This window comes from Mobula birostris, chromosome 17 (genome assembly GCF_030028105.1).
Source record: "Mobula birostris isolate sMobBir1 chromosome 17, sMobBir1.hap1, whole genome shotgun sequence".
Taxonomy (NCBI): Eukaryota; Metazoa; Chordata; class Chondrichthyes; order Myliobatiformes; family Myliobatidae; genus Mobula; species Mobula birostris.
In genome coordinates, this window is record NC_092386.1 from 43,518,659 (window position 1) to 43,530,573 (window position 11,915).

The 11,915-nt window shown below is 40.9% G+C and overlaps 1 protein-coding gene across 8 annotated transcripts in view; it reads right to left on the bottom strand.

Moving 5' to 3' along the window:
* agtpbp1 (ATP/GTP binding carboxypeptidase 1) overlaps positions 1 to 11,915 on the bottom strand; it is a 267,274-nt gene that overhangs the window by 87,740 nt on the left and 167,619 nt on the right. For all 8 annotated transcript variants that reach the window (XM_072281601.1, XM_072281603.1, XM_072281604.1 and 5 more), the window contains 3 exons: positions 11,632 to 11,715; positions 8,709 to 8,795; positions 6,968 to 7,116 (listed from right to left, as the gene is read on the bottom strand). In XM_072281601.1, coding sequence (XP_072137702.1) covers positions 6,968 to 7,116; positions 8,709 to 8,795; positions 11,632 to 11,715 — 320 coding nt within the window. The remainder of the gene's footprint in view (positions 1 to 6,967; positions 7,117 to 8,708; positions 8,796 to 11,631; positions 11,716 to 11,915) is intronic.

Consider the following 11,915-nt stretch of genomic DNA (forward strand, 5'->3'; position numbering starts at 1 on the left):
GCACTTTTAAGGAATATAAAAGTGGATAAGTTTCCGGGTCCTGACAGGATATTCCCTAGGACCTTGAGGGAAGTTAGTGTGGAAATAGCAGGGACTCTGACAGAAATATTTCAAATGTCATTAGAAACGGGGATGGTGCCGGAGGATTGGCATATTGCTCATGTTGTTCCATTGTTTAAAAAGGGTTCTAAGAGTAAACCTAGCAAATATCGGCCTGTGAGTTTGACGTCAGTGGTAGGTAAATTGATGGAAAGTATTCTTAGAGATGGTATATATAATTATCTAGAAAGACAGGGTCTGATTAGGAACAGTCAACATGGATTCGTGTGTGGAAAGTCATGTTTGACAAATCTTATTGAATTTTTTGAAGAGGTTACTAGGAAAGTTGACGAGGGTAAAGTGGTGGATGTTGTCTATATGGACTTCAGTAAGGCATTTGACAAGGTTCTACACGGAAGGTTAGTTAGGAAGGTTCAATCGTTAGGTATTAATATTGAAGTAGTAAAATGGATTCAGCAGTGGCTGGATGGGAGACGCCAGAGAGTAGTGGTGGATAACTGTTTGTCAGATTGGAGGCCGGTGACTAGTGTTGTGCCTCAGGGATCTGTAACTGGGTCCAGTGTTGTTTGTCATATATATTAATGATCTGGATGAAGGGGTGGTAAATTGGATGAATAAGTATGCAGATGATACTAAGATAGGTGGAGTTGTGGATAATGAAATAGGTTTTCAAAGCTTGCAGAGATTTAGACCAGTTAGAAGAGTGGGCTGAAAGATGGCAGATGGAGTTTAATACTGATAAATGTGAGGTGCTACATTTTGGTAGGACTAATCAAAATAGGACATACATGGTAAATGGTAGGGCATTGAAGAATGCAGTAGAACAGAGGGATCTAGGAATAATGGTGCATAGTTCCCTGAAGGCGGAATCTCATGTGGATAGGGTGGTAAAAAAAGTTTTTGGTATGCTGGCCTTTATAAATCAGAGCATTGTATAGGAATTGGGATGTAATGTTGAAATTGTACAAGGCATTGGTAAGGCCAAATTTGGAGTATTGTGTACAGTTCTGGTCACCGAATTATAGGAAAGATGTCAACAAAATTGAGAGTACAGAGAAGATTTACTAGAATGTTATCTGGGTTTCATCTCCTAAGTTACAGAGAAAGGATGAACAAGTTGGGTCTCTATTTTTTGAAGCGTAGAAGGTTGAGGGGGGACTTGCTAGAGGTATTTAAAATTATGAGGGGCATAAATAGAGTTGACGTGGATAGGCTTTTTCCATTGAGAGTGGGGGAGATTCAAACAAGAGGACATGAGTTGAGAATTAGAGAACAAAAGTTTAGGGGTAACATGAGGGAGAACTTTACTCAGAGAGTGGTAGCTGTGTGGAACGAGCTTCCAGCAGAAGTGGTTGAGGCAGGTTTGATGTTGACATTTAAAGTTAAATTGGATAACTATATGGACAGGAAAGGAATGGAGGCTTATGGGTTGAGTGCAGGTCGGTGGGACTAGGTGAGAGTAAGAGATCGGCACAGACTAGAAGGGCTGAGATGGCCTGTTTCTGTGCTGTAATTGTTATATGGTTATACAGAACTCCGTGCAATCTCACCAACAACTTGCATAATTGCACAAAACATTTCTATTCCTAAACTCAGTGTTCTGACTGATGAAGGCCAGCATGTTAAATTCCTTCTTCACCATCCTACCTACTGTGTAGCCTCTTTCAGTGAACTGTGCACTTGTACTCCCAGTCTTGCTGTTCCACCAACACTCCTGGCCATTCACTCTATAAGTTCTCTCCTGTTTTGACTGTCAGAAAATGCATCATCTCACAGTTATCTAAGTTATAAGTCCATTTGCCATTCCTCAGTCCATCTTCCCAACTGATCAAGGTCTCTTTGCAATTCATTGTAATCTGCTTCACCATTGACAAGGCCTCCTAATTTAGTATCACACTGGACAACAAATTTTTTCAAGAGTGTTGCTTCCTCAGAATTTTTTTTGTTTATGATAGACTGCTTGAAGATGAACACAAATATAATTTCAGACTACTTGTATCATGTAGGAATTTGGAGAAACAACAAATTAACTTTTATTGAATATAATCTGTTTAATTGCATAATGGTGTTGATGCTTTGCAATAGTTCAAATGAGTTAAACATATTTTGTTAATGATTTTTATTTGTACTCAGTGTCTGAGGCTTCTCGCTTAAGTGTCCAACAATAATTCGCCAGCATTGATGGATTCCAGTTGCCCTGGTATCTTTTCTCCATGACCGCAATGTCCTGGTGAAACCTTTCACCATGCTCGTCACTAACAGCACCAAGACTTGCAGGGAAGAAGTCTAAATGGGAATGCAGAAAATGAATCTTTAGTGACATGTTGCATTTCATGGTTTTATATGATTGAAGCATACTTTCAACCAGCTGCATGTAGTTTGGTGCTCTGTAGATGCCGAGAAAATTTTCAACAACTTCCTTGAATGCCTTCCATGTGATTTTCTCCGGTCCCACTAGAAATTCTTCAAATTGCCTGCCATTGATGACCTGTTTGACGTGTGGACCAACAAAAATGTTTTCCTTAATCTTGGCATCAGTTATTCTGGGAAGCATCTGTCTCAAATATCAAAATCCTTCATAGAAATTTCTGTGCCTGGAGATAGCAAATTCCACCCTTACAGTCCTGAACCCAATAATTATTACTAAAATCTGTCCTGCCATGCAGCAGCTGGGCCAACTAAGCACGCCCAAGCATGCCTGGACAAGATAGGAAACTTTCCAGCTTACATTGTAGGCAACATGTTAATTGACTTGAATTATGAATTGAAATAATAAACATAATTTTATTTTAAAAATGGTGCATGAGAGGGAAATTTCATGGTGATTTTCATGATCAGTAACCCAAAATTCATAAGATGCAACTAAAGATATTCAGGAAGCAAAATCATTGTTGTCCAGTGTCATCAGCAAATGTGCTAATTATGTCATGTACATAACAAAGGTTTCATCGCTGACCTTTTCTTCCTATCATTGAGCTAATTCTAATTCACCTTGCTATCTTCCCCTGAATCCCATGCAACCAAACCTTCCAGATCAGTCTGTAGGCAATCTGTGCCTTAGTTTTTTTGTCGTACCTGTTCAGGTATATGCATTGAAACAGATGCAATTTAAACCAGTGGTTCTATCTGCCCTTTCATTATAAACCGATTATCATGATTGCTAGGCTTACATGCTTAGGCTGTTGCACAAACCCTTATATTCTCACTGAGTTCCCTATCTCATCCCACCCCCCTGCCAATCTTACTTAAACCCTTCCTCATGGAAAAAGTAAATCTCCTTGCTCAGATATTGATCCTAATGCTGCTCTTGTACAGGTTGTCTCTACTGCAAAAGAAATCCCAATGATACAAGAGCCTGAATACCTGCCTCCTGCACCAGCTCTTCAGCCACACATTCATTCAGCCTACTGTTGTATTCTGGACCCACTAGCATGTGGCACCAAGACTAATCCAGAGATTACTACTCTCGAGGTCCTACAATCTATGCATCTAGAGTAGTGCACCCAATACTAGTTACCACACTTGAGAAAACACCTGACGAGTGGTTACAAGAATAATTTCAGGTAAAGGGCTCAGCTGGGGAATATGGGCTGCTCTCCTTGGAGTAAAGGCTAACAGAAATTTTGATAAAGATGTACAAGATCAAGAAAGGTTTAGATAAGCCAATGAACAGAATTGCAAGGAGGATGGATCAACGACCAGGGCACAGATTTTAATGATGGAAAAAAGATGCAGGACTAGATAGAAGAGCAGAAAATGGAGGAAGAACCTTTTTTGCTGCATACAGAGAGTGATTATAATCTGGAATTCTATGTTTTTATGTTAACTTGTAGCCTAATGTTGCATGCAAAATAAAGATGACCTACACTACCTCTTAAACGCACTGCTAAATGTAGGTTAGAGAGATCTCGATTAAATACTTTGAGAATGTGTGTGTGGTACAAGTGTGAGTTAGTAAATGGGGCTGCTGGCAGTATATTATAGTTTATGCCCTGTAAACCTATTTCAATAAAAATGATGTATTAAAAACCTCAAGGCAGTTATGATAAACATGAGATTCTGCTGATGTTGGATATCTTGATCAGGTTTTGAAACTGATAATGATATCCATGTCTGAAAACAGTGGGATTTTCTAGATTTCGATACCTGACAAATTTATTTTGCTGAGGATGTAAGTGGATGGAGACCCACACATTGGAGAGCCATGGCAAAATATTTATTCTCCTATTTAACAGCCATTTGAAAATCCTCAAAAAAGAGATATTAACTGATTTTGTTCTGACACAAGCTGGGCCAAATCAACAACTTCCAAGGTATAAATGCAAGAGATTCTGCAGTTGTTGGAAATCCAGAGTAACACATACAAAATGATGGAAGAACTCAGCAGGTCAGGCAGCACCTATGGAAAGGAATAAACAGTTGATGTTTTGGGCCAAAACCCTTCACCATGACTGGATAGGAAAGGGAAGAAGCCAGTAAAAGGTGGGGGAAGAAGTACAAGCTGGAAGGTGACAGGCTAAACCAGGTTCGGGGGTGGAGGTGGCAGGTGGAATGGGGGAAGAGGGATGGTAAGAAGCTGGGAGGTGATAGGTGGAAAAAGTAAAAGGCTAAAAAGAAGGAATCTGTTAGGAGAGGAGAAAGGGAAGGAAGAGAGTCAACAGTGGGAGGTGAAAGGCAGGTGAGGAGAAGAAAAGAGGCGAGAGGGAAGCCAGAGTGGGGAATGGAAAAAAGGGGAGGGGGAGGGGGAAAATTTACCAGACGTTAAAGAAATCAATGTTTATGCCATCAGGTTTAAGGCTACGCAAACGGAATATGGGCTGTTGATCCTTCAGCCTGAGAGTGGCCTTATCGTGGCAGTAGAGGAGGCTATGGACCAACATGTTGGAATGGGAATGGGGATTAGAATTCAAATGGTTGGCCATGGGAAATCCTGTATGTTGCGGATGGAGTGAAGGTGCTCGACAAGTCGGGTCTCATTGATGTAGAGGAGACTGCATTGGGAGCACCGGCAAACTTGCAGGCGAAGTGTTACTTCATCTGGAAGGACAGTTGGGGGCTCTGAATGGAGAGGAAGGAGGAAATGAATGGGCAGGTGTAGCATTTACCCCACTCACAGGGATAAGTGCCAGGAGGGAGATTAATGGGGAGAGACGAATGGACAGGAAGGAGCGATACCAGGGAAAGTCGCGAGATGGGGGGTGGTAAACATGTGTTTGGTGCAAGGTCCCACTGAAGATGGCAGGAATTGTGGAGAATGATGTGCTGGATGCTGAGGCTCGTGGAGTGGTAATTAAGGACTGGAGAAACTCTATCCCTGTTGACGAGGCAGGGAGATGATACTTCCAAGGTTATTTAAGAAACAAAATCATTAAAGCAGAAATCCTATCTATATATTAAATTAAATTGCTAAATACCCTTACATGATAATTGGCAACAATATCTGTACAAAGACAAAATAAAAGGTTTAGTTGGGATTTAGCAACTAGAATTATTTGAATCAGGTCATCTTTGAGTACTGACAAAGATATTCTAAGATCTCATACAAACTTAATATCACTGATGATTGTGACGAGTACAAATTTCAGATTGTATATTCTATACATCCGCTGATATTTAAATGAACCTTTGAAACTTTGAAATAGCTGCCGAGGAATATTTAATTGCAGTTCAGTTCAATGTCATAAGAAAAATGAATGTGCTTAAAATACGAACTGGAAAACCCAATCCAAAATACAAGAAAGTCATTGCAGTGATTAAGAGATTGATTATTATCTTTCACCATGTGGGGGTAAAATAAAATTGTGTCATAATTTAGATTAGATTCAACTTTATTGTCATTATGCCGAGTACAGGTACAAAGCCAATGAAATGCAGTTAGCATCTAACCAGAAATGCAAAGAATAGTGTTATTTACAAAATAACTGCACATAATTAGTAAGTGCTACAGCATACAAATATAAAGGTATTGAGACAGTACAACATGGGTGCAATACTGCTTAGCGCTATGATGTGAGGTTCAGCAGGGTCACAGTCTCAGGGAAGAAGCTCTTCCTGTGCCTGCTGGTGCGGGAGTGGAGGCTCCTGTAGCGCCTACCGGATGGGAAGAGAGTAAGAAGTCCATGGTTAGGGTGAGGTGCATCCTTGATAATGCTTTTCGCCCTGCCCAGGCAGCGTTTATGGTAGATGTTCTCAACGTTGGGCAATTGGGTGCCGATAATCCGCTGGGCAGTTTTCACCACACGCTGGAGTGCTTTGCGGTTCGATACAGGACAATTGCCATACCACACTGAGATGCAGTTGGTGGGTATGCTCTCAATGGTACGGCGGTAAAAGTCCGTCAGTATCCTGGGACAGAGGTGAGCTTTCTTGATGCTCCGCAGGAAATAAAGGTGCTGTTGAGCCTTTTTGATCAGGATGGAGGAGTTCAGGACCAGGTGAGATCCTCAGAAATGTGGACACCAAGGAATTTGAAGCTTGATACACACTCCACTACGGCTCCGTTGATATAGATGGGGATGTGAGTGTGGCTCCTAGCATGCCTGAAATCCACAATGATCTCCTTGGTCTTCTGGGTGTTAAAGGCCAGGTTGTTGTCGGTACACCACGTGGCCAGGTGCTGGACCTCATCCCTGTAGGGCGTCTCGTCAACCCCTCTGATCAGGCCAACCACCATGGTGTGATCTGCGAACTTGGTTATGGAGTTAGAACCATGTACAGGAACACATGTCAAGGGTGAAAAGGGAGTACAGAAGAGGGCTCAGCACTCTGAATCTCCTATCTAAACAATGACTGAATGCTTTAAAAAAGGATGTTTTTCAATTTTGTCGGGTCTGCATTTTGACCAAAAAGAAAATTAAATGCTTATAAAATAGTTAGCTACCAATAATTTAAAAATGTAATATCTTACCATAGTTGAATTGACTATTAGACTTTTCACAGTTGATAATATTGAATCGGTAAGGAATAGCATTCCGCATTCCACTCACTTCAAAATAAAACCATTGGTGATGATGATTGCTGTTTATATCAGAATTAAGGATCAGATCATATTCAAACCTAGAAACAGACAAAGGCAATTGAATAAATTTCCCTTGCAAGCTTCAGACAAAAGAAAGACATCAAGGGAAAGAAACCTCCAATAGTGTGAAATGAGCTCACAGTTTCTCAATCTCAGCTCCCCTTTATACAGTAACACAAGAAAGTCTGCAGATGCTGGAAATCCAAAGCAACACACACAAAATGCAGAAGGACTTTACATTGTCATATTATGCTTCCAATTCTTAGATTAATTAGAAAATTTACTTCAAAGTATATTTTATTGAAAAGCATTTTCAAATATCCTATGCCATGAATCTCAACTATGGTATAATGTAGGCCTCTCCTTATACTGTACCTACTCAGGACTGAATTATTTGATTCAAGAAGGAGCTCCAGTGAGTACGATGCCAACCGCTAGTCATGAAAGTGGATGGAGGATGAATTGCAAACATAAATAAAAGAATTAGGGTTATAAGTGGAGAAAATGGCATGACAGTGCTACTGGTGGAGGGGGATTCAAAGATCTTAGAGCTTGGAAGAAAAGATGCCTAGATTCATTGAAGGGGAAACCTTCAGTAGGTTTCTAGCTAAGGCACATGCAGTAATTTCAAAGGAGTAGCATATTAATTCTGAATGCTATCTTACTCAAATAATATTGTTTGTCCCACCAATGGAGAATCAATGCTGCAGGTAGATTAAAAAAAGTTCACACTGTAGCAATTGAACTTGAGAAGGGAGATGGGGTAAAATGAAGTACCATTGACTGTAGATTTTAAAAGGAAGATATTGTTCTATTGCCTCTCACTCATCACCACAAATATTCTGTTTAGTTGTTAACCTTGCTCATTCTAAATACCTCAGCTTTAGTATTTTGTTCATGTTGAGTGTATGTAGTGCAAGCGATCAAAACAATCATTGTTATCTTGCAGAGAAGCTGGCCATAAAGGAACAGCAGGATTAGTTTTACGATCAGAATAAACAAACAAAGATTTACTTTAATTGAAGAAAGATATAAAAAAGTAGAAGATTAGTTTGATTAATCCCCTCTTAAATGATGAAGTGACAACTCACATGGAGTATATCCAAATGGGGAAGAAAATAAGGCAGGATATTAGTATACAGTGTGATATACAACTTTTGACAAATTTCCACATAAAGTTATCAAATAAACTTCAGGATTGTGAATTTCAGACAATGTCATGTAAAGGGAAAAGCAATAGCTTTTGCCAACTAAGTTAATCACAGCATTTTACATAGAGCTTTTAAGTTAACTTTAAAAAAAAACAAGTTCAGCAATTCATTGCTGGCATCATAAATGAAGACCTCTGCTCAAATTGTGGTGTTGCCAATTTCATTGCAATATTTGAAGTAGTTTTGGTGTGGACAGTAAAGGAAATAGAGGAAAGGATGTTAGAAGGGCAGCCATTAATCACAAACTATAAGATATCTGAGAGCAAATGCCATCTCCAGACTCTGTTTTGCATATCTCTAAAAGAGAACAAGAGAAATTGGATTAAAAAGTAAATAATTCAAGATTTAGAAATATTCTAGATATTTCAAATGACTGAATTTGTTTCTGCCTGCTCCCAAAACAAAATCATCAATCTTACTTTCTAATTTGAACTGCTTTTCGAAGATTTCCAGACTCGAATTGTGAATTGAACCTCAGAGTTTCTCCATCTTCGGGTATAGGATAGCTAAGGGAAAAAAGGACAATACTTAAATACAATACATCTACAGGAATGGATTCTCAATATTCCTGGATTTCAGCGCTTTAAAAGGGATAGAGAGGGGGGAAAAGGGGGAGGGAGGGGTGGCATTACTGATCAGGGATACTATTACAGCTACAGAAAAGGTGGGTATTGTAGCGGGATCCTCTTTTGAGTCAGTATGGGTGGAAGTCAGGAACAGGAAGGGAGCAATTACTCTATTGGGAGTATTCTATAGTGCCCCTGGTAGCAACAGAGATACCGAGGAGCAGATTGGGAGGGAGATTTTGGAAAGGTGCAAAAATTACAGGGTTGTTATCATGGGTGACTTAAACTTAGCGAATATTGATTGGCACCTGATTAGTTCCAAGGGTTTAGATGGGGCAGAGTTTGTTAAGTGTGGCCAGGACGGATTCCTGTCACAGTATGTTGACAGGTCGACGAGGGAGACTGTCATACTAGATCTAGTATTAGGTAACGAACTGGGTCAGGGCACAGATCTCTCAGTGGGTGAGCATCTGGGGGACAGTGACCACCGCTCCCTGGCCTTTAGCATTATCACGCAAAAGGATAAAATCAGAGAGTTAGGAAAATTTTTAATTGGGAAAGGGCAAATTATGAGGCTATAAGGCTAGAACCTGCGGGTGTGAATTGGGATGATGTTTTTGAAGGGAAATGTACTATGGACATGTGGTCCATGTTTAAGGATCTCTTGCAGGATGTTAGGGATAAATTTGTCCCGGTGAGGAAGATAAAGAATGGTAGGGTGAAGGAACCATGGGTGACAAGTGAGGTGGAAAATCTAGTCAGGAGGAAGAAGGCAGCATACATGAGGTTTAGGAAGCAAAGATCAGATGGGTCTATTGAGGAATATAGGGTAGCAAGAAAGGAGCTTAAGAAGGGGCTGAGAAGAGCAAGAAGGGGGCATGAGAAGGCCTTGGCGAGTAGGGTAAAGGAAAACCCCAAGGCATTCTTCAATTATGTGAAGAAAAAAAGGATGACAGGAGTGAAGGTAGGACCGATTAGAGATAAAGGTGGGAAGATGTGCCTGGAGGCTGTGGAAGTGAGCGAGGTCCTCAATGAATACTTCTCTTCAGTACTCACCAATGAGAGGCAATTTGATGACAGTGAGGACAATATGAGTGAGGTTGATGTTCTGGAGCATGTTGATATTAAGGGAGAGGAGGTGTTGGAGTTGTTAAAATACATTAGGATGGATAAGTCCCCGGGGCCTGACGGAATAGTCCCCAGGCTGCTCCACGAGGTGAGGGAAGAGATTGCTGAGCCTCTGGCTAGGATCTTTATGTCCTCGTTGTCCACGGGAATGGTACTGGAGGATTGGAGGGAGGTGAATATTATCTCCTTGTTCAAAAAAGGTATTAGGGATAGTCTGGGTAATTATAGACCAGTGAGCCTTACGTCTGTGGTGGGAAAGCTGTTGGAAAAGATTCTTAGAGATAGCATCTATGGGCATTTAGGGAATCATGGTCTGATCAGGGACAGTCAGCATGGCTTTGTGAAGGGCAGATCATGTCTAACAAGCCTGATAGAGTTCTTTGAGGAGGTAACCAGGCATTTAGATGAGGATAGTGCAGTGGATGTGATCTACATGGATTTTAGTAAGGCATTTGAAAAGGTTCCACACGGTAGGCTTATTCAGAAAGTCAGAAGGCATGGGATTCAGGGAAGTTTGGCCAGGTGCATTCAGAATTGGCTTGTCTGCAGAAGGCAGAGAGTTGTGCTGGAGGGAGTACATTCCGAGTGGAGGGTTGTGACTAGTGGTGTCCCACAAGGATCGGTTCTGGGACCTCTACTTTTAGTGATTTTTATTAACGACCTGGATGTGGGGGTAGAAGGGTGGGTTGGAAAGTTTGCAGACGACACAAAGGTTGGTGGTGTTGTGGATAGCATAGAGGATTGTCGAAGATTGCAGAGAGACATGGACAGGATGCAGAAGTGGGCTGAGAAGTGGCAGGTGGAGTTCAACCTGGAGAAGTGTGAGGTGGTACACTTTGGAAGGACAAACTCCAAGGCAGAGTACAAAGTAAATGGCAGGATACTTGGTAGTGTGGAGGAGCAGAGGGATCTGGGGGTACATGTCCACAGATCCCTGAAAGTTGCCTCACAGGTAGATAGGGTAGTTAAGAAAGCTTATGGGGTGTTAGCTTTCATAAGTCGAGGGATAGAGTTTAAGAGTCGCGATGTAATGATGCAGCTCTATAAAACGCTGGTTCAGCCACACTTGGGGTACTGTGTCCAGTTCTGGTCGCCTCACTATAGGAAGGATGTGGAAGCATTGGAAAGGGTACAGAGGAGATTTACCAGGATGCTGCCTGGTTTAGAGAGTATGCATTATGATCAGAGATTAAGGGAGCTAGGGCTTTACTCTTTGGAGAGAAGGAGGATGAGAGGAGACATGATAGAGGTGTACAAGATATTAAGAGGAATAGGTAGAGTGGACAGCCAGCGCCTCTTCCCCAGGGCACCACTGCTCAACACAAGAGGACATGGTTTTAAAGTAAAAGGTGGGAAGTTCAAGGGGGATATTAGAGGAAGGTTTTTCACTCAGAGAGTGGTTGGTGTGTGGAATGCACTGCCTGAGTCAGTGGTGGAGGCAGATACACTAGTGAAATTTGAGAGACTATTAGACAGGTATATGGTGGAACTTAAGGTGGGGGGTTATATGGGAGGCAGGGCTTGAAGGTCGGCACAACATTGTGGGCCAAAGGGCCTGTACTGTGCTGTACTATTCTATGTACTTAGTAACATCATTAGTGAGCATTAAACTACATAGTTGAAAACTGACCACCTTTATTGAACTCACCTTAGAAAATCAAGATCATACACAGTTTTGTCAATTACATCATTTGCATGAATTAGTCTCTCAATATCCTGGAATATTTTTGTTCTGTAGAAAAATAATAGTTATATGCAGTTTTTTCATTTATTTGTTAACAGTTTCTTTGTCAAGAGTATTGTTTTAACTGCAGTTTAAAATAAAGGGAATTAGAAAAAGTAAACTATTGAAACAACATCAAGAATTTTCAAAAGCATCCCATGGATCTAAGTCATTTATTTAGTTTGAAGTTTAAATAACTAGGACACTTC